This window comes from Aphidius gifuensis, linkage group LG2, assembly GCF_014905175.1.
Source record: "Aphidius gifuensis isolate YNYX2018 linkage group LG2, ASM1490517v1, whole genome shotgun sequence".
In the NCBI taxonomy this organism is placed as follows: domain Eukaryota; kingdom Metazoa; phylum Arthropoda; class Insecta; order Hymenoptera; family Braconidae; genus Aphidius; species Aphidius gifuensis.
In genome coordinates, this window is record NC_057789.1 from 5,487,261 (window position 1) to 5,511,880 (window position 24,620).

At 23.7% G+C, this 24,620-nt stretch overlaps 2 protein-coding genes across 12 annotated transcripts in view; both read left to right on the forward strand.

Annotated features, from left to right (window-relative positions):
* The window catches only part of LOC122848620 (AF4/FMR2 family member lilli), a 68,650-nt gene extending 60,649 nt beyond the window's left edge, over nucleotides 1-8,001 (forward strand). For all 3 annotated transcript variants that reach the window (XM_044146809.1, XM_044146811.1, XM_044146810.1), the window contains exons 8-16: nucleotides 1,476-1,530; nucleotides 1,647-1,732; nucleotides 1,831-2,802; nucleotides 3,631-5,046; nucleotides 5,147-5,341; nucleotides 5,437-5,514; nucleotides 5,601-5,697; nucleotides 5,783-6,083; nucleotides 6,317-8,001. In XM_044146809.1, coding sequence (XP_044002744.1) covers nucleotides 1,476-1,530; nucleotides 1,647-1,732; nucleotides 1,831-2,802; nucleotides 3,631-5,046; nucleotides 5,147-5,341; nucleotides 5,437-5,514; nucleotides 5,601-5,697; nucleotides 5,783-6,083; nucleotides 6,317-6,426 — 3,310 coding nt within the window. In that variant the 3' untranslated portion in view covers nucleotides 6,427-8,001. The remainder of the gene's footprint in view (nucleotides 1-1,475; nucleotides 1,531-1,646; nucleotides 1,733-1,830; nucleotides 2,803-3,630; nucleotides 5,047-5,146; nucleotides 5,342-5,436; nucleotides 5,515-5,600; nucleotides 5,698-5,782; nucleotides 6,084-6,316) is intronic.
* Nucleotides 8,002-11,274: 3,273 nt separating this feature from the next.
* Nucleotides 11,275-24,620, forward strand: part of LOC122848621 (uncharacterized protein DDB_G0288805-like) — a 35,373-nt gene continuing 22,027 nt past the window's right edge. For 4 of the 9 annotated variants that reach the window (XM_044146812.1, XM_044146815.1, XM_044146813.1 and 1 more), the window contains exons 1-2: nucleotides 11,275-11,754; nucleotides 23,820-23,873. The gene's annotated coding sequence lies outside the window, so the exon portion shown is untranslated. The remainder of the gene's footprint in view (nucleotides 11,755-23,819; nucleotides 23,874-24,620) is intronic. The other 5 variants (XM_044146818.1, XM_044146817.1, XM_044146819.1 and 2 more) reach the window with 2 other exon arrangements.

The following is a 24,620-nucleotide window of genomic DNA, read 5'->3' on the forward strand; positions in this document are numbered from 1 at the left end:
AGACTCTCCATATTGTATAAAACCATATATACATATTACATATGAAAAAAAAAGGATGTGTAAAATTGTGCGAGAACTAGTTTTCAATGTAGAAACATTAAACTTAAACTCCACATGTTTATGGTCTCTTTATTCAGTGTTTTATCGATAAAAATAAGTCAATGATTAGCTCTCAGTTATTTATATTGTACATTTATATTATTTATTTTTTTTTTTATTATACCCTTGCTTTTATTTATTTATACATATATGTATATATATTTTTTTTTGTTTTCCATTAATTTGCATTCGGTGGATACAAGGTACATTAATTTTCATTCAAGAGATTATCTCTAATCCAGACACCTCTATCCTATTCTCTTGTTTTTTTATTTTCTTCTATCTCATTCTCTCGTTGAGAAATGATCAACTGGGCTTGAAATGTGAAGAGCACTCTGTGTCGACAGAGTCGATGAATTTTACGATTAGCTTCAAAGATCTTGCTTGGCTTTTAACGATTTACCCTCTCAACATTATCATTTCATTTTTTTTTATTTTTATTTTTTATATTCACCTATATATATAAATACAAGTCAACATTTTTTCATTTGTGATTCTTATCAGCTCTCATATAAAATGAATAATCCATTTTTGTGTCTCATCCAAACACAAATATATAATAATACTTTGTATCAAAAATCAAGCTTGACTATTAAATTCAAAAATCAGAGAAAATTATTTACATCAATGATAATTATGTATAATGCAAATATGTTTGTTTATTTATATATTTATCATTGTTGTTAGAGTATAGAATATAGTATATTTGACAGTTGTGATTTTATGGCTTGTGACAAGTGGATGAGAGGCCACAACGACACTGGAGTAGGTAAACTCGTGCATTAAATTGCATACAAATGTGTCACTTGTATTATAATATACAATGACAAAATAAATGTGTGTAAATGTATATATATTTGTAAATAACGCACAGCAGTATAGTTGAGTTTATAATATATATGTATATAGAGAAAAAGAGAGGGATAAAAAAATGAAACAAAAAGAGTCAAGTTGGAGAGTCAGGTAGCGAGTAGAACCTTTGGATGCTTTGGTATTGTAGACGGGGTAGGACATGAACAACACACGGAGGCACAACAGAGGTCGATGCCCGCTGTCCTCTTTGCTTCTACACATATTTTACCCACACACAAAATATCTTGTATACATATATAATATATGAACATTTACACCAGCTCAACAACACTCACAATGTTTTGTCGTCCTTTCAGCAATTTCTTGTAAATCATTGTTATTTTTTTTTTAATTTTCATTTTTACGATTTATTTTTTTAAGTCATAAGCACTCGCTGTCACTTAATTACTTTCTAATTTTTAATTTAATTAATTTTAATACTTGTCAATACAATTAATGTATGTAATGAATATTTTTTTATTAATTGTTTTTTTTATTTTCTTTTGCACTTGATATTGTTACAGTGATTTGGCACATGACCTGAGTCTCTCAGAAGACAGTGACGATGAAATTGCTAAAGTGAGTTTAACACAAATTAATTTTTTTCTATTTTTATATTTAATAAATGTTAATTTGTTTTAAAAATGTATGATTATTAAATTATTATCTTTTTTTTTTTCAAAATGATTTTACAGAGCACAACGACGACAGCATTAACGACAACGACAGCCTCGACAAATTCCAGACTAATGAAAAATAGAAGTCCAGACTTGTCTGTCGAGTGAGTTGATTTTTTGATTTAAACTTTTAATGATGATTATTAAATATATATATATATATATGGATTATAAATTTTTTTTGTTATTTATTTATTTACAGTTTAAATACACCGTTGATACCTGCCATGACACCAGCACCACCCCCATTGGCACCAATGTCACCAATGGGAATGTCACCTCTGGGTCCAATGACATCCCCTAGAGCTTTAAGTCCTCCAAAAAAATCTTCCACTGAATTAACACTTTTATCACCATTAAGACCAAGTCCAGTACATAAAATTTTATCACCAAATCCAGTTATTAATAAACAAACACGACCACCAAGTCCACCTGGTAAAGCACCAACAAGTTCTGGAAGTGCAAGTTCAAGTTCTGATTCTGGTTCTGATTCTGGTACAGATAGTAGTGATGATTCAGAAGATGATAATCAACAAATAACAATAAAAGGACCAACAACACCACCATCATTATCACCAAAAGTACCAATTGAAGAACCACCACCAGCTGAAGAATCAAAACCACGTTGGAATTTAAGTAGTTTTTTTAATAAAAATTCAGTACAAAATGAACAATCAAGCGAAATTAAAACAACACAAAATAATAGTACTAATAATATAAATAATAATATAAATAATAATATAAATAATATAAATAATAATATTAATAATATTAATAATCGTGGTAGTTCAACTAGTGATGTATCTTTAAATAATAATACAAGAACTAAAAGAGATATTGATCGTGAATGGTCAAATAATGAAGATGATACAAGTCCAACTAAAATAACAAATTTAAGTGATAGTGATAATCATGAAACAGATAATGAAAAGAAAAAATCTAATGAATCTAAAATAAAAGGACAAGATAAACCAAAACCACCAGATGCACGTAAACGTGGTAGACCACGTAAATCAGTTAAAGATTCAGCAAAAAGTCCAAGAAGTCATAGAACAAATCAGGATGATACTAAAACTAATTCAAAAATTAGACAAAGAAGTGCATCAAATTCAAAAAAGAAACAACCAATATCAAAAGCAACAATTGACTCCAGTGATGATGACAGTGATGCCAGGTAAATATTTTATCATTTAAATTATAAAAAATATTTTTACAATTTTTATGCCCCAAATTAATATCTCAATTAAAAATAAATTTGCAAAGCTTGATTAGACTTAGTGTTATTAGACTTTGCAGATATAAATAGAAATGAAAATTATTATAGAATTTATTAAAATGAAGACAATGCTCTTATCTTGCAGTATAAATTTTTAGTCACATAAATATATTATATATAAATTTTGACTAGAATAGAATATTAATTTTTAAAATGTGACAATTATAAAATCTATTATTAATGATCATTTTTAAGCAGTTATTTATATCATCAAGATTGTCTCAAGATAACTCGTAATCAATTGCCATTTATTTTTAAATATAAAATTTCATAATTAATAAAAAAAAAAGGCCTCAGTATATATACATGTATAATAAATATTACAGCAAGTATTACAAGCATTTTATGTTGTTGAAAAAAAAATAATAATTATAATGAAAATTACCAGTTTGACTGCATTAATAACATTGATAAATTAACTATTACTAATGCAAATTAGTTTTAACTAAAGTTTTTTATTTATTTATTTTTTTTTTTGTTTTTCCCTTGGGTGGTTAACGGTATCAGTTGATTATTTATTGATTTACAAATTACCATAAATTTATACAAATAAATAGTTAAACATTGTCATACATTTATAATCAATATCAATTGGTTTTATAAATCCCAATTTCCCCAAAGTAAACACAATTCAGATTGATCAGCTAATATTATTATAAAATATAAATTATTCGATTAAAAAAAAAAAAAAAAAATTAACATAAATAAATTTTATATTATCAACAGAATACGTGATAGATCAAGTGACTCTGAAGCTGATAGAAGAGTATCACCATTACCAGTTACATCAGGCAAAAGAAGACCATTATTAAGTGTATCATCAAGTGATGAAGATAGACCATCAATAAAACAAAATGACAGTGATGATGATTCACGTTGGCGAAAAATTCGAAAACGTTCAAAACAACCAGAATCACCAAAGAAAGAAAATAAGAAAAAAAGTCCAACAAAAGTTAAACAAAGAAGACCAAGATCACGTGTTACAAATACATCAGGTTGTCCAAGTGATTCTGGTAGTGAATCTGATTCAACAATAAGAAATAATAGAATACAAGTTGCAAGAGTACCACCAAGACCACGTGCACCATTAACACGTGCAACATCACCAGATAATACAGATAGTGATAATAGTCCAGTACCAAAATTACAAGAAGAAGATAGTGGTAATGTACAAGATAAAAAGAAAAATGATACAATTAGAAAAGTATTTTCTAGTAAAGGTGGTAAAGGTGGTGGTAAAGGTGGCAAAGGTGGTAAAGGTGGTGGTAAATGTGGTATATATGTTGAAGAGTATACAGCATCAGTTAAAACACCAACTGGTAATGAAAGTCCATATAAAAGACCATCATCACAAGCATCATTAACACAAAATTTTCCATCATTAACATATGTCAATGGTATACCAAGTTTAGTATGTAAACTTGATTTAAGTAAAATATCACATATACCACAAGCATCAAGAGGACAAGAATTACGAAGACGTACTGAATTACCAGATACAAGACAACAACAGCAACAGCAGCAGCAACAACAACAACAAGCTATTAGTACTATTAAAAATGAAAATAATATTGTAACGACAATACCAGAAGATGGTGAAATTATTGATACACCAAATCAACAATCATTATATCGTTCATCAAATAGTAATAATAATAATAATGTTGTTGTTGATAATAATAGTAAATCAAAAAGAACAAATAAAAGTGATAATATTATTGAAACAAAAGATCGTGCTATTGCAAGTGGTAGTGGTACAAATACAAGTGGTAGAAATTCAAGTTTAGGTGGTGCTAGTGGTAGTGGTAATAGTTTTAATAATAATTCAAATAATACAAGTATTATTAAACGTAAACGTAATCCAAGTTGTAGTTCATTAACAAGTTTAAATACTTGTCAATCAGAGACTAAAATTAAAACAAGTAGTGAACACAAAGAAAAGAAAAAGAAAAAACGTAAACATGCTGATGATGATTCAGTATCACCAAGGCCTTCCTCAAGACAGAATGACACACAACCAACAAATCACGAGCGGGATGATAAGTCTGATATTAATTTACTGCCACCACCGGCAGTACCACCTCAGCGTCTTTACTATTCTTACTTTCATCATCGTAATGAACAAATGGAAGATCAGAATGGGTAAATAATAATAATCATTTAAAAAAAAAATCTATAATAACATTGTTAGTTTGTGATAAAATAATAATATTTTTTTATTTTTTGTTTGTATTATAATTAGGGACCAGAATCAGTACCTGGGTGAAGCACAACGTTTAAAACACAGTGCAGATGAAGAGAAAGAATTAACAGCACAAGGCATGTTGTACTTGGAGGCAGTAATGTACTTTGTACTTACTGGTCACGCAATGGAATCTGATCCATTGACTGAAAGAGCCTCTTTTACAATGTACCGTGATACACTCAAGCTCATCAAGTAAGTTTTAAAATATATATAAAATTTATTATCCATTTTTGTTGAAGAAAAAGTCAAATAAATAAAATTTAATTAATTTTTTTTTTTAACTTTAGATATATTTCATCAAAATTCAAGAGTCAACAGATGGATGGACCAGAAAGTCGTATTAATAATATTCTTGCTGTTTTAAGGTAAACAAAAAATAAATGAAAATTGTGATGAGAAATTTTAATTATTATTACAATAAATAATAATAATAAAATTTAAATTGTTACAGTTTATGGTGTCAATCACTTATTCATATGAAACTCTTTAAAATGAGAAAACGTGAAGTTAATGATTGTCAAAGAATACTAGCTGATTATCACCAAAAAGTAAGTATTTTTATTTGATGTTAATATTGAGCTATTTAAATTACTTGTAATAAAAATAATCTAATAAATTATTTTTTTAAAACAGTATTCTTTAGCAACAAGAGTACAATCAGTTCATGAGGGACAAGGAACACCCTCATTATCACCAACACCATCACCAGCTGGTTCAGTTGGTTCAGTTGGTAGTCAAAGTTCTGGTTACAATAGTGGTGAATTAGCAAATCGTGGTGTTGTTACAGAGTCACATCCACCAGTACCAGAATGCGTTAGTGTACCAAAAGAAGTTCATGAAGCCATGCAATTTCAAAATCATCATTGTACTTTATTAATATATTGCCATGAATTGTGGGACCAGGCACTTGCTCTCGTGACTGATCAATATCGAGGTAAAGAAAATAAAAAAAAACAAAAAAACAACTTTCTATTTTAAAAATTTAAATTTCTTAAAAAAAATACTGTAAATATTTTTTTGTCACTATATTTAAACTTTTCTTCTATATTTTGTGAAAACTTTTTTTTATAATTAAATGTTTAAAGTTTTAAAAAAGTTTTATTAAATAATAATATAAAACTTTTTCTTTTTTTCGTTTTACATTATTCATTGATAATTTATTTTTAGATTTCTTCATTGAATTGGATGAACAACTTGGTCCATTGACGTTAAAGAGTTCGTTACGCGATCTCGTGCGTTACGTGCAAGCAGGCATTAAAAAACTTCGTGCCCTCTGACCTCAGTGGCATAGTCCCAGACCACCAACACCCAACTACGTAACATCGCTTCCTCACACAATGGCAACGTATCCAACAATGTTAACATAGCCATTGTTTAGAAAAAAAAAAGCAAATTTTTTTTTTCTTTTTTACAAAAGCAATATAATTGTTTTTTTATACGTATTACATCACAAGTGTTGGCGAATGATAATTATCAATAGCAGGGACAAAATTAAAGTTTTTTAAAAATAAATAAAAACCACAATGCATCATCATCTGGTCTTTTTGTATGTATCAGATTTTTAAAAATACAAAATATATATATACAAAAAAAAAACAACACGTCGTAGTCAATATAAATTACTCGCGTTCAGGTGTTTATTTATTCTCTGATAAAAAACAAAAAAAAAATACTAAAAATAAATTTATAAAATATTAATCAAGCACATGTTACTTAGAGTGCGATATATATATTATATATATAAAAAAAAATTACCTGAAGACTGCGATTGTGTAGGAACAAAATAAAGAAAAATGAAAATGAAAAAAAAAAAAAAAGAAAAATATATATATAATTTTAAAGAAATGTAGTAAAATATATATGTATCGGTAGGACTCGGTGTTCGTCATCTTCCTTTTTCTCCAGAGAAAAAAAAAAAGTATTTATAAAATGCTTTTGTAAAATGTTGATAGAAAATAAAATTCTAACAACAACAACTGGGTGCTGTTAAAAAAGCATTGCAAGTTATTTATTTATTTATTTATTATTTTTGTTTCGACAATTAACTTGTGTATAAAAAAACTAATTTGACATGAATTATAAAGTTTATTACAACTTTATCAAATGATATTTAAAGAAGCAAAGAAATCTATAAGCATAAATTAATTATTGATAAATGTTTATGAACAAATGACTTTACATGAATTAAAAAAATTGATAATTGTAAAATAGTTAATATTATATAAATAAATAAATGAAAACACCGAGTTAGCCTACCGATATTTGAGAATGCGACAAAAGGATCAATTTTTTGTAGTTATTCAGTGATGACTAATAATTAAATAAATAAATATCGCAGATATTAAACTTATAAATAAATAAATAAATAAATAAATAATTAATTAATTAAAAATGAAAAAACATACATATTCTTTACATTATCTAATTGGGGATAAATTATTAGAGGTTTTAGTCGATTGATATATAAAAAAAAAAATGCGAAATAGTAGTTGTAATTGTGAATGTGGTTATCGATTAAAAAAAAAATAAATAAATAAATCCGAATGACATTATATATTGATGAACAAAAAAAAAAAATAATTAAAAAATAAAAAAAAATTAAATATAATGAATGAATGAACATAATAGAGAAAATAAATTTAAAAAAATGAAAATAAAATTAAACAATATTAATTGAAAACAAGTAAGAAGTAAGTTGCTCATGTGTATATTTTTGTAAATAAGGATTGAGTGCCGTCGCCTTCAGGGAAAGGGTCTCCCATTAAATATTTGCAATTAAATAAAATGCAAAATAAAAAAAAAAAATACTGAGGCTCTTGTCCGCCCCAAATTTTTGCTACCATATGTCTTACCGAAACAGAATGTTAGAACGATTTAAAATGATAATAAAAAAATTAATGATGATAAAATAAAAATGAATAAATAATAATTAAAAATTATTAATATTAATTATCCCAGATAATTGCTGATGAATTGAACAACACGTACACAATAACACAATTGACTCCATGTTTATTATTATAATTATTATAATTTTTATTATTCATTTTTTGTTTGTTTGTTTATTCGATTGTTTGTTTGTTTAAATAAAAAAAATATTATCTCAGCCACGGAATATTTGACTTAAATAAATAAACTTAAAAAATAAAATGCATTTTGTTTTCTGTTTATTTATTTATTTATTTTTATTTTATTTATTTTTTACTTTTTTTCGTTTTTTTATTTCGATTTTCTTGCTTGTTTTCGATAACTAATTTTTTTCCTTTTTTTTATGAGTCATGTTGTTTAATTAAATAATTATATTATGAAATTAAAGAAAAAAAATTATTGATAGTTTTAATTGTAGTAATTTTAGTTATATTAAAATAATAATAATAATGATGATGATAATAATTTTAAGATTTATTAAGTATAGAAAAAAAAAAAAAAATTTAAAGTTTTAGAAAGTTTTAAACTCTAGACTGCAATGAAAGGTGAAAGTAGTAATGTTTTTTTTTTTTTTTTTCTTTTTAAAATGTTATTTTTAATAATAATAATGATTATTATGAAAATGAAGATGAAGATGATGATGATTGTAGAAAATTGATCGAAAATATAAATAAAACATGCAACTATTAATATTTAATTAAAAATATATATTTACAAAATCATAAAAACAAAAAAAAAATAAAGAAAACAGTATATATATTTGTTTAATTTCGATTTAAAAATTGAAAATATAATTGTTGATTTCGAGTTGGCGGTCCACTGGCCCAAAATATATTTATGAGAGGTCCAATGGTTAACGGGATACAATTTTTTTTATAACAATAAAATATCGGATATAAAAAAACGAAAAAAAAAACAATTTTTAAAAATTAAATAAAACAAAACAAAAAATAATTAATAAAACTAGAATATTTTAAAACTTTTTTTATGTAGAAAATTAAAAAAATAAAAGAAAAAAAAAATTATATCAGGTCCGTATCCATCAACCCGATTATCAAACAATAATAACAAATATCATTTTAATATTTTCAAAATATTATTTAGATATACTCAAATCATTTTTAAAATAGTCAAAAAAAAAAAAAAAAAATATCCCAAAACTTCCCGAGATGTTTATGTTTTACATGATCATTCATCGTAATTTTTAAACATGAAAAATAAAACATTAATATACATAGAAAAATATTAATACAAAGAAAACCCCTGTGGTTGAGAAAAAGTGACAAATAAATCAGTTAATTTTAATTGGATATTTTAATATTTATTATAAATCTAATCATTCAACTAATTTTGTTTTCTAAAATTTTTTATTTCAACTATTTTGCAATTTAATAAAAAAAAAAAAAAAAACAAACTGTAATATATATTTTATACACTTGCAAAATAATTATTATTATTATCATTATTATTATTATTATTATAACTATTATTATAATTAATTTGATTATTATTATTAATATTATACTAGCGCTTTGATAATAATTTCTTTGCTATTTTTATAATACAATTTTAAACTGAATACAAGACAAATATTTACGATCAAATATGTCACTTAAAAAAATCAGTGATAATAAACATTCTCAACATTATTTCCAAACAATAATTTCCAATCATGAACAATCATAATTTTAATATATATATTTTTTTTAATTTAAAAATAATTTGGTGCTCATATATAAGAATCAATTGATTTACTTTTTCCTTTTTTTTAAATAAAAATAAAAACAAAAATAAATGATAATTTAAAAAGTAAAAAAAAAAAGATATCAATAATTGAATTATTCTGTATAATTAGTGTAAAAATCATAGACAATTATGGAATGATGAAATTGAAATGAATATATAAATGTCGAAATTCATAAACACATATATATTGGCACAAATTGAAAAACAAAAAAATAAATAAATCAAAATTATAATATATTAAAAAATTATCCAAAAATGAAATAATAAAGAAACAAATAATTAAATTTAAAAAATTATTATGTAAAGGGCAAGAAAAGTAGCCAAGGAAAGACCAAACTTGTTTAATAAGAAAAATAATTGTCTACTTATTTTATATTTATTACCAATTTATTATTATTATTATTATCATTTATTAATATTATTAGTTATTATGAATTTATTGTATTTATTGATGTGTGATTATTGAACACATTCATGGCTGAGCCACAATTTGGACACAGTAAGATTTGTTGAAAATCAACTTATTGTTTCTTGATTTTCCAGTTAATGAAAATAATAAAAATTATATGATTGATAAAAAAAAAAAAAGAAAATTATTAATGACAAATGAAAACCTATAAATTGTTGAATAGAAATCAATAGATAAATCAACATAATAATTGATAAAAAAACAAAATTTATCTGATTTAAATTATGTGTATTTATTCTAAAAATATTTAGTTATTTTAATGAATTTATAAAAATAAATTATTATTAATTTTTAAAATATTTTTTACAGTTTAAAATTTGGGGTGGAAAAGAGCTACATTATAAAACATCATTACTCATTTTTATAATTAATTTTATTTTATAAATAAACGGCAAATAATATTTAGAAACAAAAAAAAAAAAAACAAAATATTTTGTCTACTTTTTTTTTTTCTGCATTATTAACAAATTATGTTTATTAATTTTATCATCAATGCAACAAAGTTGTTTTTAAATAAATTTGTAGATGAAAATTGTAAAAAAAAAAAAAAAATGGAATATATATAAAATAAACGTAAATATTTACAAATTATATTTATTGCTGGGAAAAAATTAAAAAATTTTAAATTTCAAAATTTTCCCCAACTTTTAAAAAGAAAAATTTTCGATTGATTTTTTTTCCATTGACTAGAATGCAAATTTATTAATGTGATTAATTGAAATAAATAACATTTTATCCAGCCTATTGCAAAAAAAAAAAAATCATTTGAAATCGTAAAATTATAAATATAGCATTTAATTTTTTTTTCATGATAAAATGATGTAGATAATGCAACAACTATTATAACGACAACAGGTAATATGTACCTAGTGGCTTTTTACCAACTGCACTCTCATTCCTCCCACTATTTTCTATCACGTAAAAAAAAAAAAATAAAAACGCAGAAAAAAAATCCAAGGCCCGCGCGATCAAGAAAGCCACAAGCCAGCACATTCATGCGAGTTCTGCAGCGTGACGGCGTCTGATCGAGCAACAGCTCCTGTCACTGCTTTATTATTATTTTATCATTACTCATATTTACTGTGTCAATAATATTTGTTTTTTATCAATATTATTATTATTATTATTACTTGAATCAAATTTTCAAATTAATAAACAAGTTAATTTAATTATTTTCAGTATTATTTTTTTTGTTGATATTATTTCAATGATCTTGATAAAAAATCAATCAATAATGTGAAAAATATAGTGTTTTTAAATTATTATTTTGTGAATATTTATCATCTTGGAAAAGTGTGTTATATTAATTTGGTGTTTGTTTAAAAAAACTTGTGATTAAAATAGTTTGAAAAAAAATAAAAAATAATATAACTTCATATCAATCATTAAAATACTCTGGTTTTAAATCATCAATCAAGATTTGCTGTGATTTTTTAATAGGAAATTATATTTTATCTTGAAGGTAAGAAGCACATTGTTGATAATTAAATACTTGTTATTATTTTTATTATTTTTAAACATTATCATACTGTATTTTATAATTTTATATATATTTTTTTTTATTTTTGTAATTTTTATGGTATTTAAATGTGTTTCTTAGAAGTACCTGTTGATTATTGAATTTTTTTTTTATTATTATATTTTTTTAAATATCTCTGATTGTATTTTATATGTTGATAAAAAAAAAAAATACACAGATATTTTAAATTGGTATTTAAATAAACTCTAGTAAATCTTTTGTAAATAAAAAAAAAAAATAAATTGTTAACATGATTGTTTTGGTAAAAAATATCATTGTTTAAATTTTGTTTTGTTATTTTTTTTTATATTCAAGTAAATATTGATGTTAGTATTTAATTATTAATTTTATATTAAATAATAATTTGTAATTAATTGAGTTTTTTTGCTTTTAAATGAACAAGAATTTTTGTATTTTGTCACCCACTTGTGGAGTTTGTTCGGTTTGTTCGACCACCCAGTCAAGTTTTCCCCCTGTCGACATTCCAAATCACCATCCCTGTTTGTTTGTATCCTTCTCAATGTCTACATACTTTTTTTTTTTATTTATTTAATAATGTTTGTCTTTCTTTTGCTCTGTGAGAATAAAATTTTTCCAACATCTCGTTATGACAATAAAAAACCAATGACAATGTCAATGAAATAATCATAAATCAATTTTTTTCTTCCAAATAAAACTGCTAACATCAATAAACAACAATTAAATAATAAATAAAAAAAATATTTTTTAATTATAATAATTAATAATAATAATATAAATTTTCATTTTATAAACTTGGTACAACTTGGAGTATTTAATTATTCATTATTGATCAATCAACTAAAATGACAATGCAAAATAATTATTTTAAATTTATCTCAATTATATTTTTGTTGTTCAATTTCATAAATATTAATTTACTTTTAATTATATTACAATTTCACTGTTGAATATCAATAATCCTTGAATAATAAATTGAAATATATTTTTTTTTAAATAGTTTAAAAATATTTAAAACACAAGACAAAGAAATTATTTATATATTTTATTGTTATTCTTTCTTTTCCTTTCACTTTGAGGATATTATAAAAATATATTTATTTGCAATATTATTGTCGTAAATCCGGGTTATTCTATCTCGGTGACCACGACCTAATTCTTGTGAAAATGCCTCGAGGATGACAGTGGCCAAGTGGTAACCACAGGATCCAGATCAATATCGATTTCTTGGATGCCATTATAGTCATTTTTACTTGTGTTAAATTGAGCAAAAAAATAAAATAAAATTGTCTTTGTTGATAAGAATAAATTATTTTTAAATAATAAAACAAAGATTAAACTTATTTTTTTATTTCATGAATATTATTAGCATTGGTATTCAATTGAATTTACTTTTTATCATGTATGTTTTGATCAAAAATAAAATTATTATTTAAATATAATAAAAACAACAACGCCAACAATGGCCTATGATGATTGCAAAAATGATGCAGTATTATTTACACGTATAAAAAGGGTAAAAATATTAAAGAAACAAAGTAATATAAATACAAAAAAAAATAAATATATATATATGCAAGGTATATATCGGTTTAATACCGGGCAGTGTACGACCTTGAAGGTGTGTTGGCACATTGCTGGATCGCCCGGTTATACCTTCTCAAGTGTTCTCAACTAAAAAACTCGTTTATGTTGTTTCATTGAATGACTTGTTGTTCATCTTTATAATTCTCAACTGTTGTTTCAGCTTGGACCAACCACCATTCGATCGAGAACCACTTTTTTTATTCTTGTTTTTTTTAAAAAAAAATTATTTTATACCATTATTATACGCAATTTTAATTTTTTTTTATTCATTCAATATATAAATATCAATTTGATAATATTATTTTCTTGATTGTTGATATCGCGTGACTAATTACAAATGAATTTTCATTTTTTTTTTATTATTATTCAATTGAATGTATTTTTGTATAATTGCGGACGAAAAATTAATCATTGTGAAATTTTTTTCTACTTGTATGAATTTTATTTTTTGTGTTTGGTTTATTTATATTTTTTTGACTCGGACAATGACCGTTGTACTGTTGACATTTATACACATGACTAGATGCATTTGTTGGTTTTAAAAAACAGTCGTAATACACGAGCAATAACAATAACACAGTTGCGTTTTCACCGATCGAACTGGTTTTTTTTGCAGAAAAAGGTCTTTAACCTTTGTTCTGTATATTAAAAATTTATTTATGTACTATATATTTCTTTGTCTTTTATTGGAAATTATAAACAGTTAAATTTTTAATTATTTAAAGTTCAAGTTTTGAATCTCTTTTGAAGGAAAAAAAAATAAATAAATAAAAAACAGGTAGAAATATACCCGGGATAAAATGAAATAGCACATATCAAAAACCGCAATGGCATAAAAAATTATAAATTAATAATTGGGTTTCATTTATTATTTAATGTTTTTTTTTTATTATTTTTTCATAAATTGTTCAGAAAGCTCAGTTATTATTTCGACGTCAATCTTGTTTTTGTTTTTTGTTTTTTTTGATTAAATTAACTCGCAACCTTTGATGAGTTTCAAGATGTAAATTAGAATAATAAATGTAATTTTTTTTTTTTCATATTTTAAAAAATATTTGGGGTTAGTGAAAGCAATAGCAAGTAAAATTCCTTTACAACAGAAACTTGTGTGATGAGGCCGAGGTTAAATTTCAACTTTTTCCCTCGGATGTTACATTACATGTGTTTATTTTATTCTAGTTTTTTTTTTTTTTTCTTTTCATAAAAAAATATCTTACATACTCAGGTGAAATCGAGTCTCTTATATTACGCCACAAAGACATATTAATATTTTATTTTTAATAAAATAATTTATTTGCAATTTTAATAATTTTTCAAATATCATCCAATGAATAAATGAATTAATTTAAAAAAAAAAATAACAAATTAGGTCAATGTTTTGAATTTATTTATTTTTTTAACCTTGATTGTTAAATTTTGATCATTAAATATTTTAGATCTTGAACTATCTAAAAGTGTCTTGAATATTTCAAACATGACTATTAAAAAAATTATAGTCCTATAAATATCAGTTATAATAATAAGCTAGTTTTATTTCAGTCTTTCAAAATTTAATATCTTTCAAATGCCTCAAAAGTTGTTAAAATTATTGTTATATATATATATATTTTTCCTTCTAATTTTTATCATTAAATTAATCATAAATTAATTTACAAAATTTTCCTTTTTATCATCAATTAAAATACAATACAAAAAAATAAATTAATCAATTATGGTGTTAATAGATTGTGATAATTGTGAGTTTATTAAAGAGACTGGCAAATTATAAGACTTTCCGCACAAGAAAAAAAAAAAATATAAATATAAAATTGTATAAAATCAGGATGATACCTCGAGCATAACATCAACTCGTTTCACCTTGCACGCATTCGTGATTTTCCGTGTTGAAATTTTCCGTCATTAAACTCGTTTCAATACACCAAAATATTATTTCATACAATTCAACTCAATACAACAAAAAATACACCAAATTGAAAAATAAAAATATTAAAACTAATTCATAATTTTTCACAAATATATATTTAAAAGTTTTGTTAATTTTTTTTCTTTTCCTCCAATATCAAGATGACGATATAAATTTACTAGCCCAAGTGTCATGCTCTGCTTGTCTTGAAAAAATTGCCTCATTACCTATCAAATTATTTTGTATAATTCAATGTTTATATCATCATCATTATTCATGACACTTCCCTCTTATTTTTAATATTAAAATTTAAAAAAAATAATAATTGATATTATTATAATTATTTATTATAAAACCACGATGAGTTTGCCGTTTGCGGGAAGCCAGAGAGAAATATGACACTTCATTGAGCTGAAAATTTTAGCGATTCTCTTGAGACATCCGTTCATGAAATACTCAAGCTATTTGATCCGTCTGTGAATCCGTATACAGACATAACACACACACAAGTTTTATTTTATCATTTTAAATTTACTTATAATGCGTATATTCATTGGATGAAATTTACATCACTTGTAATGTATAAGAAAAAATATAAAAAAAGCACAAAATTAAAGATGATTTGGGGTAATAGTAAAATGGTAATACGTCAAGGGTTACTGCTCATGACTTACCCTCACGAATGTCGTAATAATATAGTATTATTGTCAAGTGATATACCACCAATATAATCCATGTCATAAACAAGGATTTCATTGTGAATTAAATTATTTCCAAAATTCATTGTCGCAATTTTCCATAGCACTGTAGCTCGCTTTCATTTTACTATATATCACTCAAAATGACAAAAATATTATCAAATTAAATGTAAATTAAAATTTTATACTAAATTATTTTATAAAAAATCATAAGTTAATTGTTTTTTTTTTATTTTTTTAAAATAAATTCTTGTTTAGATAAAATAAAAATATAAATTTCTGAATCTCACGCATTAACCTTCAACATTATTATCAATTACGTATTTTTAATCTCAAAAAAAAAAAAAAAACAAACAACAATGTATATAAAATGATAATAATAATATTTTAAAACAAGTATTATATTTTTTTAATTTTCTCATATTATAATATCAAGTAGTAGTAGTAGTAGTAGCCACAAATTTCAAACTAAAATTGTTCAAGTATTTCGCAATTTCTATTTTATATTACAGCATGTATATTGGAGGTCGAAATTCAATAGTATGTGAACTTTAACGATCGTATTTGTATGCATACGTGTATAAAGGAGCAAATAAACTAAAGAAAACTAAAATTCAACTAAAAAAAAATATATAAAATAACATTCAAATGAAAGGAAGGCGCATTAGCCTTGAGTAAATATATTTGTTATTGTTAAAAGATTGAGTCTGTATATATTTGAAAATAAAAAAAAAATAGTTATAATAATAATAGTATGAATATTGAAATGTGTACTTGACGAGAAAACAGTATGTCATGTGTATGTTGTTGAATAAAAATTTATTGGGGGGGTGTTTGAAACTTTGAACGGAATGTTAAAGCGTCAAGAGCAATGAAAAAAATACATAAGAAATATAAAAAACGAGTTTTTTGATGCTCAGTATCGAAACAAGTGTTTGAATTTAATATATATATATATGTATTTGTGAATGTATCATAGAAGGAAGCCAACTCGCGGCTTTCATTACCGTTGTAAGACTACATGATCTCAGGGCCGTGTTACACAACAAAGCGCCACTTTAAACAAAATTATTTTCATCAATAATTACATGACTAATTACATGGATAGATATTTTTTTACATTCTACAAATACCAAAGAATAATAAAATAATAATTAAATTTTTTAATGAAATTTATTAATAAATGTTTTTAGATCATTTGCACTGAACATATTGAATTATTGTGTACGAGAAATTACGGACAACGACCTCAAAACATCAATCGATATTAAAATGTTTATATAGACACCTGAGTTCCATCGTGATATAATAACAACATGATAATATTTTACAATTTTTTATATAGATATTTTAAATAATTTATCTATTATCATGTTGTAATTTTTTTCAAAGCAAAAGTGGTCTCAGAAGGTTGAAATTATTTTAAACTAAGTGCAGCTTTGGCTATGTATTTATATGAAACACAAAAGTGCAGTCAATAAATTTCACTGTTTATGGGAATTATAGTTTTACAAAATTTATATATATTTTTTGAATTTTGACATATAATTATATATACACTTTGGCTATGATAGAAATTCGAAAAAAAAAAAATATTCATGTGATTATTTCGAAAGTCAAGATTGAGATGTTCTAAGATTTTTTTTTTTTTTCTTTTTAAATTTTTTTTCTTCGGTTAGTGGGTATATGTTCCCGATTTATCTCGTTGATTATGTTTTGCTAATTATAATAATTATTTATATATATAAATTTTAATATAAAAAGTTTTTATTTAATTAAGCTTTTTTTATTTTTATTAATTCATCAAGTTGATTTTGATTTTGTTGGGTGTAGAGATATGTTTGTTTTTAAAGAGTGTTTAAGTTGATGTACAAATAATTTAAAGGGTATTATCCAATCAAGAATTGAAACCAAGTGTGTTGGTTGTTTGGTAACTATAGACACCAAAGTCGTGACCCAGCCGGTGGGAATTTGCCCTGAGATCGACTCTCATACGCTTTTCTTTGTGTCGGTATATATTCTTCTTCGGTTTATCATGAATTTATATTTTTTATTTTTCATATTAGTTTATTTATTCAACTATTCATTTCAAATAAAATATCTATTATTCCTTATAATCCTTGAATTTATTTCATAAATAACATAAATTGTCAAAGATATATATTTTTAAATTTAATAAATTCTCAACAAGTTACTCTCACTTTTATCAATTTAAAAAAAAAAAAGATATATCTTGACATTTGAAATGAATAATCAATAATATATAAATAGTTAAACTTTCTTTTCTAAATTTTGAAATGATTATTAATCTATCTCAAATTGAAGGATAAAATTTTATATTTTTTGTCTTATGGATGGGTCAGATTATTACCTCATCAGTTGTTCAATCAAATTGTCGATTAGTCTGCAGGTACCATTTGCCAATTAACCAACTCGATTGAATGCTACAGGAAATCATAGTTTTCATGTCGCGACACCATCAAAATTCAATCGTTTCTATAATATTAAATTATCAAATAACTGACAAATTATAATTATTAAAAATAAAAAAAAATAAAAATAATAATTGAAATGACAAAATCAAAAAAGTAGATAAACACGTTTTACTTTTATCCCTTGTTAATGCGTTTCGTTACTTAACTATCTCCAATTATTCGTCAACGTAATAAATAATTTCCAACTTGTTTAACAACTTTTATTTTTTTCCCATATAAAAAATCCATCAATTTATCAATCATTCATAAATATAAATTAATAAACATATATTTCATTAATTTAAATAGCCTCATTTTATCATTTCATGATAAAACAACAGTGAATTTTTTATTTCAAGCTTCTTTATATAAAAATAATATAATTTCTTTTAAATAATTTTTTAATTATTATTCTCTTTGGCTTTAGCCACACTTGGACTAATCGACGACACCGTTATTTACGCCCATTGTTGTTGTGAGTCCGTCTGACTCATTTCTGAAAATTCAGTTATAATTCTTTGCGCAAATAAAAAAAGAAAAAAACAATTAGATGTATACTATTATATAAAATATTTATTTATATTTATTAAACGTTTTTTTTTTATCTTAAAATGCTCTTTGTAGCTGTGTTTACTTATGGTGGTGTGTGACTATCGTGTTATGTATAGAATTTCTTTGCTTTTACTATTACGAAAAGAAGAAAAAAAATAAAATAACACGATTCAAACGCAACTGGTATGTACCATTTCTTTATAGACATGACTTTGAAGCGTTTTATCTTTTTGTATTTTTTTTTTTTCAACAACAACAGCAACTAGCACCATTAAAATTTTCGTTTATATAATGTACATTTAGATGAGATATATTGCAAGGTGATTGTTGGCTGGATGAGTGAACAAACCGACAATAATAATACTCTTACTATGTATATATTTATTGTTTTAACTTTAAACGTCATTTATTACTTATTGAGCTTGTTTTCTACTTATTACTTTATAACATTGTTTTGTATTTACCGTGGGAAGAATAAGGCAATAACATCATCTTGGTATTTTATTCGATTTATATATATAAATCACTTTTAAATTCTTTAAACTTTGATTATACTCTTTTTTTTTTTTTTTTTTTTGTAATTATTTTAATAATAAACGCTTTTTCACTTAGTCGGGTATAAAGAACAACTATTTATGATTAATTTAAAAGTATAATTTTTTTTTTACATTGTTTCCTTAATTACACCTATTATTGTTGTAAAAAAATATTTTTTTTTTTATTAACAATTTAAGCAATTTTTTATTTTATTTTTTAGGAATCATTAAAATTTTTTTTTATAATTGAATATTTATATTCATTTTGAAAATTGTTTGTTAATTTGTAAATTTATTTTTATACTTTAATCATTTTCTCACTGTACTGTTTTTTATTTTGCTATTTTTTTTTTTTAAATTTAACTCAAGTACTTGTGTATATATGTAAAGTGCTCGTTAACTTGGCTTTAAAAATTTTTTAATTTTTTTTCTGACCTAGTTATAGATTTTTGAATAAACATAAAAATAATAATATATATACTTTTAAATAATTTTTTATTTATTTTTGGTTAATCAAATAATTGTTAAAAATAAAAATCAAAGTATATTAATTATATTCTCAAGTGACAATGAATTTTTATAAAAAGAAAATAAAAATATATTTAATTTCCAAAGAAAAATATTTATATTAAAACGTGATTTATACATCTTGAGGCAATACATATACTGATGTATCAAGTGTCAAATAGAAGGGCTGGTTATTGACCTCAAAATGTCGAGATTCCTCTCAGAGTATTTGGCATTAACTCTGGGGAATATCGTCTCGGCCATTTTCCACATCAAGAGTGTAGAGCAAGAGCAAGAACCAGAGGAAGAATATGAATAAATAAATAAAAAAAAAAAAGAGTTTGACTTTAGTCTGGGGATGTCTATAGATTGAGAGACGCAATTTGCATTGACTCGTTGGTTATTTCCATTTGCCATCACCCTCTATAATATATACAAGTTCTGAATCATCCTAATGAAACATAAAAAAATAAATTAAAAAAAGTGTCTGACTCAATTCGTGCTTTACTCCTTGTACTTAATTTTTTTATTTTTATTTTTTCATTATATCATTATTATTTTCAATGTTCTCTTTGCTGTATTGAAAGAAGAGTGTAATTGAATTTAGGAACTCGATGAAACTAGGATCAGATTACAGATTGAGGGAAGTGAAAAAATAAAAATATAAAAATAAAAATATATAGAGGGTTGCACCAGACATACACTTGGGAATTAGCTCGTTAATGTACACCAACACATTTATAAATTTTCAATTTATACCTTATACTATTTTTGGATTTGCAAACTCAGACTTGTACGATGGTTTTTTTTAGTTCCAATGGTGATGGTGGTGGTGTGTCATTTTGTCGCGCCTACTCTGATGCATAAAATTTATTTTGTCTTTTCTTGGAAATGTTTTGCTTTGATATATGTTATACACAACATCAAATGATAAATGATTATTATGCTGTGACAGTTTTTTAAATAATAAACATAAAAATAATTATTATAATTTTTTATATTGTCGTTAAATGATAATATAAATATGTCGAGTGATTATTTGATGATAATTCCACCGGAAAAAATCAACGCCTACATTTAATTTCTTTTTTTTTTTTTTTTTTTATTATTTTAGTTACAATAGAGTGCTGATAATAAAGGCCATTGACATTACACACATGTGACTATTAAATTTATTAGCCATGAAACTAATATAAAAAAAAAATACGAAATAAAAATTTATTCTTTGAAACTCGTGACATTTATCATAACTATATATTTTTTTTTTCTGTCGACTTTATTAGTTGGATGATGATATTAATGAAAAACTATACCACCTTGTGTGTGTTTCGTAAAAAAAAAATTATAAAAACTTGATGTTAATTCAGCTGAGGAACATATTTTTGTGTTTATTTTCATTTTTAATTAAAAAAAAATACTTTTTTTCTCAACAAATGAAGCCAAAGAATTTGTTTCCACCATGGTAATAATAATAATGATAATTATTATTATCATTTTGTGTAAATGTGTGTGTCTGGCAACTGAGAAAATGAAAGTACAAAGGGTTTACAATTCTAGACAATACATTTGTAGCTTGTTGAACGAGTATATCTCTCGGTTTCTATTTCTTTGCTCCACTGTCTAGTATTTTTTTTATTTTGTATTTTATTTTTTTTGCTTCTACTGTCGTTTATCTATTTTATTTTATTTTTGTAACATATAGAATGTGTACAATCTAAAAGTACGTGTTCACTTGAATTCATCCTTTACCAATCGAGATAAAATTTAAAATAATAATTTTTCTTTTATATCTTGAGGAGAAAAGAGTATGAAAAAAAAAAAAATAATAAAGAATGATATGTTTTAAAAATGATTCATTTGTTGAAATATCTTTTACTGATAATAAAGTCCATCCAGGATGTCAAGAACAATTATTATTTATTTTTATTTTATTTTTCATTTATTTCCTCCGGATGAATAATCACGAGTGGGAAGCTGTGACTTTTTCAATTACACTAAGCCATCGCAGGCAATCCAAGTTTTTTAAAAACTTTTTCTTGACTATTTTTTTTTTTTTATTTAAAAAAGGCTTTTTTTTTTTTTTAGATTCATGCTCTTTCGTGTTACCGAAGCGTTTGATGGAAAAGCAATTACTTGAAACAAGTCGATATTGTGTCAATCACTTGATTTTAAATTGACCAGAATTGAATAATGATTTTGTAATGTACAATTAAATGACTTAAAATTAAATTGAATTTCATGTCGAGTGATTGACGTTTGGTCTAAATATTTATATTCAATATTATAAATATATATTTTACAATTATTTATTATTATTTTTCTAACGTCAATGCGAGTGTTTTACTTTTTTTTTTAATTTTAAATATAATATTATACCTGATGAAAATTTAAATTAAAAATTAGGTTAATTGACGTTTTTTCTTTGCAAATAATTTCTCCTCTTTTCTCAATTCAGTTTTTTTTAATTCCCACCAATGCGTCATACGAATTTAAAACCCTTATGAATAAAAAAGAAAAAGAAAAACGAGCTAAAAAACTGAAAAAAATTGTGTGATGTTAAAGTTGAGCTTTTTCTTTGAAAGTGAAAAAAATATAAAAAGTAAAAATATCTTTTATCTTGAGCAAAAAAAGAAATATATTATTATTCTTTTAAATTATTAAATTTATTGTTAATAATTATTTTTTATTTGTCAAATAAATAATTATTTAAATAATATTTTTTATTATTATTTATTTATTGATTTAAAGTTTGGCCTACTTGAAATGCATCATAAATATAGACATTTAACTTTTATGTATATTTTTTTATTTTCAAATACGTTTATTATTATTATCGTGAATAAAAGCTTGAATGCTCTCTCGTCAGTAAACTTAAATTTTCACGACTATCGAAGGGCTCTCATTCAGCTTTACATCTATTTTTATATTGTATGAAAATTTTTCATTCTATTTATGCCAAGTGTGGAAATACAAATATACATAATGCACACACGATGGGACTTTTCATTCGTCACTGAAAAGTTATTTATTTTTTTTTTTTTTCATACATTTATTCTCTCTCCTTTCACTCGTTATATATATTTTTGAAAAATTTTTTTTTCAACACTTCCTGTGTCTCTTCTACTTTATTTTATCCTGCTTTATAAAATTTATTTATAAACACGTCCTATTTGCGTGCATTACTTTCAATATTTATTTATAAATTTTTTTAATTTATTCATCAAAAAAAAAATAAATAAATACGGTTGTTTATACATTCAATTTTCATTGATAAATTTTTTGTTTTATTATTATTTTTAGACTAATTTATTGAAGCTATAAAATTTTAATGAAAAAAATAATTTTTGATTTTATATTTTTTATCGAATTATGGAAAATGTTGTTTGTTTAATTAAATGTATGACCTCGAGAGGCAATGACACCACGTGGACAAGGTTAAAGTCCCACGATAGTTGTTATAAGATTCAATGCAAGTATGACTTGATCTTCTTTTATTATTTCTACTTTTATTTTTATTTATTTTTAATTTTCTGCATTTTGTGAGACATCGAGAGGCGCCTGTAGGCTGCTCATTTTTATACTCAGTTATTTTCGTACATGGATGTACTTTTTTTATTTTTTAAATTTTTGTTTTTGTTTTTTTCCCCTTGTGATACATCGTTACGTTTTATTTAACTCATATAAATAGAAATCACGTACAACATATTTTTTTCCTCATCCCGGAAGTTAATTTACATGTTTTTTTTAAAAAATTATTTTTTTTTCTTTACAGATTATTTGAGGAAAACAGAAAGAAACACGCCTGAAATGTCACTGTCTTTATAAGGTAAATATAAAAATATATATTAAATAAACATTGCTCAATAAAGTAATAATGAATTTAATTTAAAAAAATAAATATATTAATAACCTAAAACAAATATTTCAATTCCTCATTGTTTTTTTTTTTTTTTAAATTTTTTAACCTCATTCAATTGAATCAATATAACATTCAATTTAATTATTATCAATAAAAGAAAAATTTAATATTTTTTAAATAATATTTGTTAACGCTGTATTACCAATGACCTAATCTAATAATTATTCTGGGTCTTTCTGATAATAAAATCGAGCTATCATATTTCGGTGCGTCATTGTCAACAGCCTTGAAATATTCGCAGGGATATCTCGCCAAAATCATAACAATACAAACAACGATAAATAATATGATAAAAAAAAAATACAAATAAAATTGGCTGGATAAGCTCAAAAAAAAAAAATCCTCATTTTACTCAATATTTTATAATAAATTGCTATCACAAGTTGCATAACTGTAAATAAAATTTTAAAATTATTCTTCTTTTAAATTTCATTGTCAATGTTAAATATGCAAATACATAAAAAAAAAAAATGAATAATAATTGAAAAATATAATCAATGTAAAGCTAAATATAAACAATATTTTAAATTTATAATTTTTAATATATTTATGAATAAATTATGCAGTATTATACCCTTTATTTTATTATCAGCTCCACCTAAAAACCCAGTGTTTACCGGAAGTCATTACCGGTAACCAAATGGAGCTTGACGT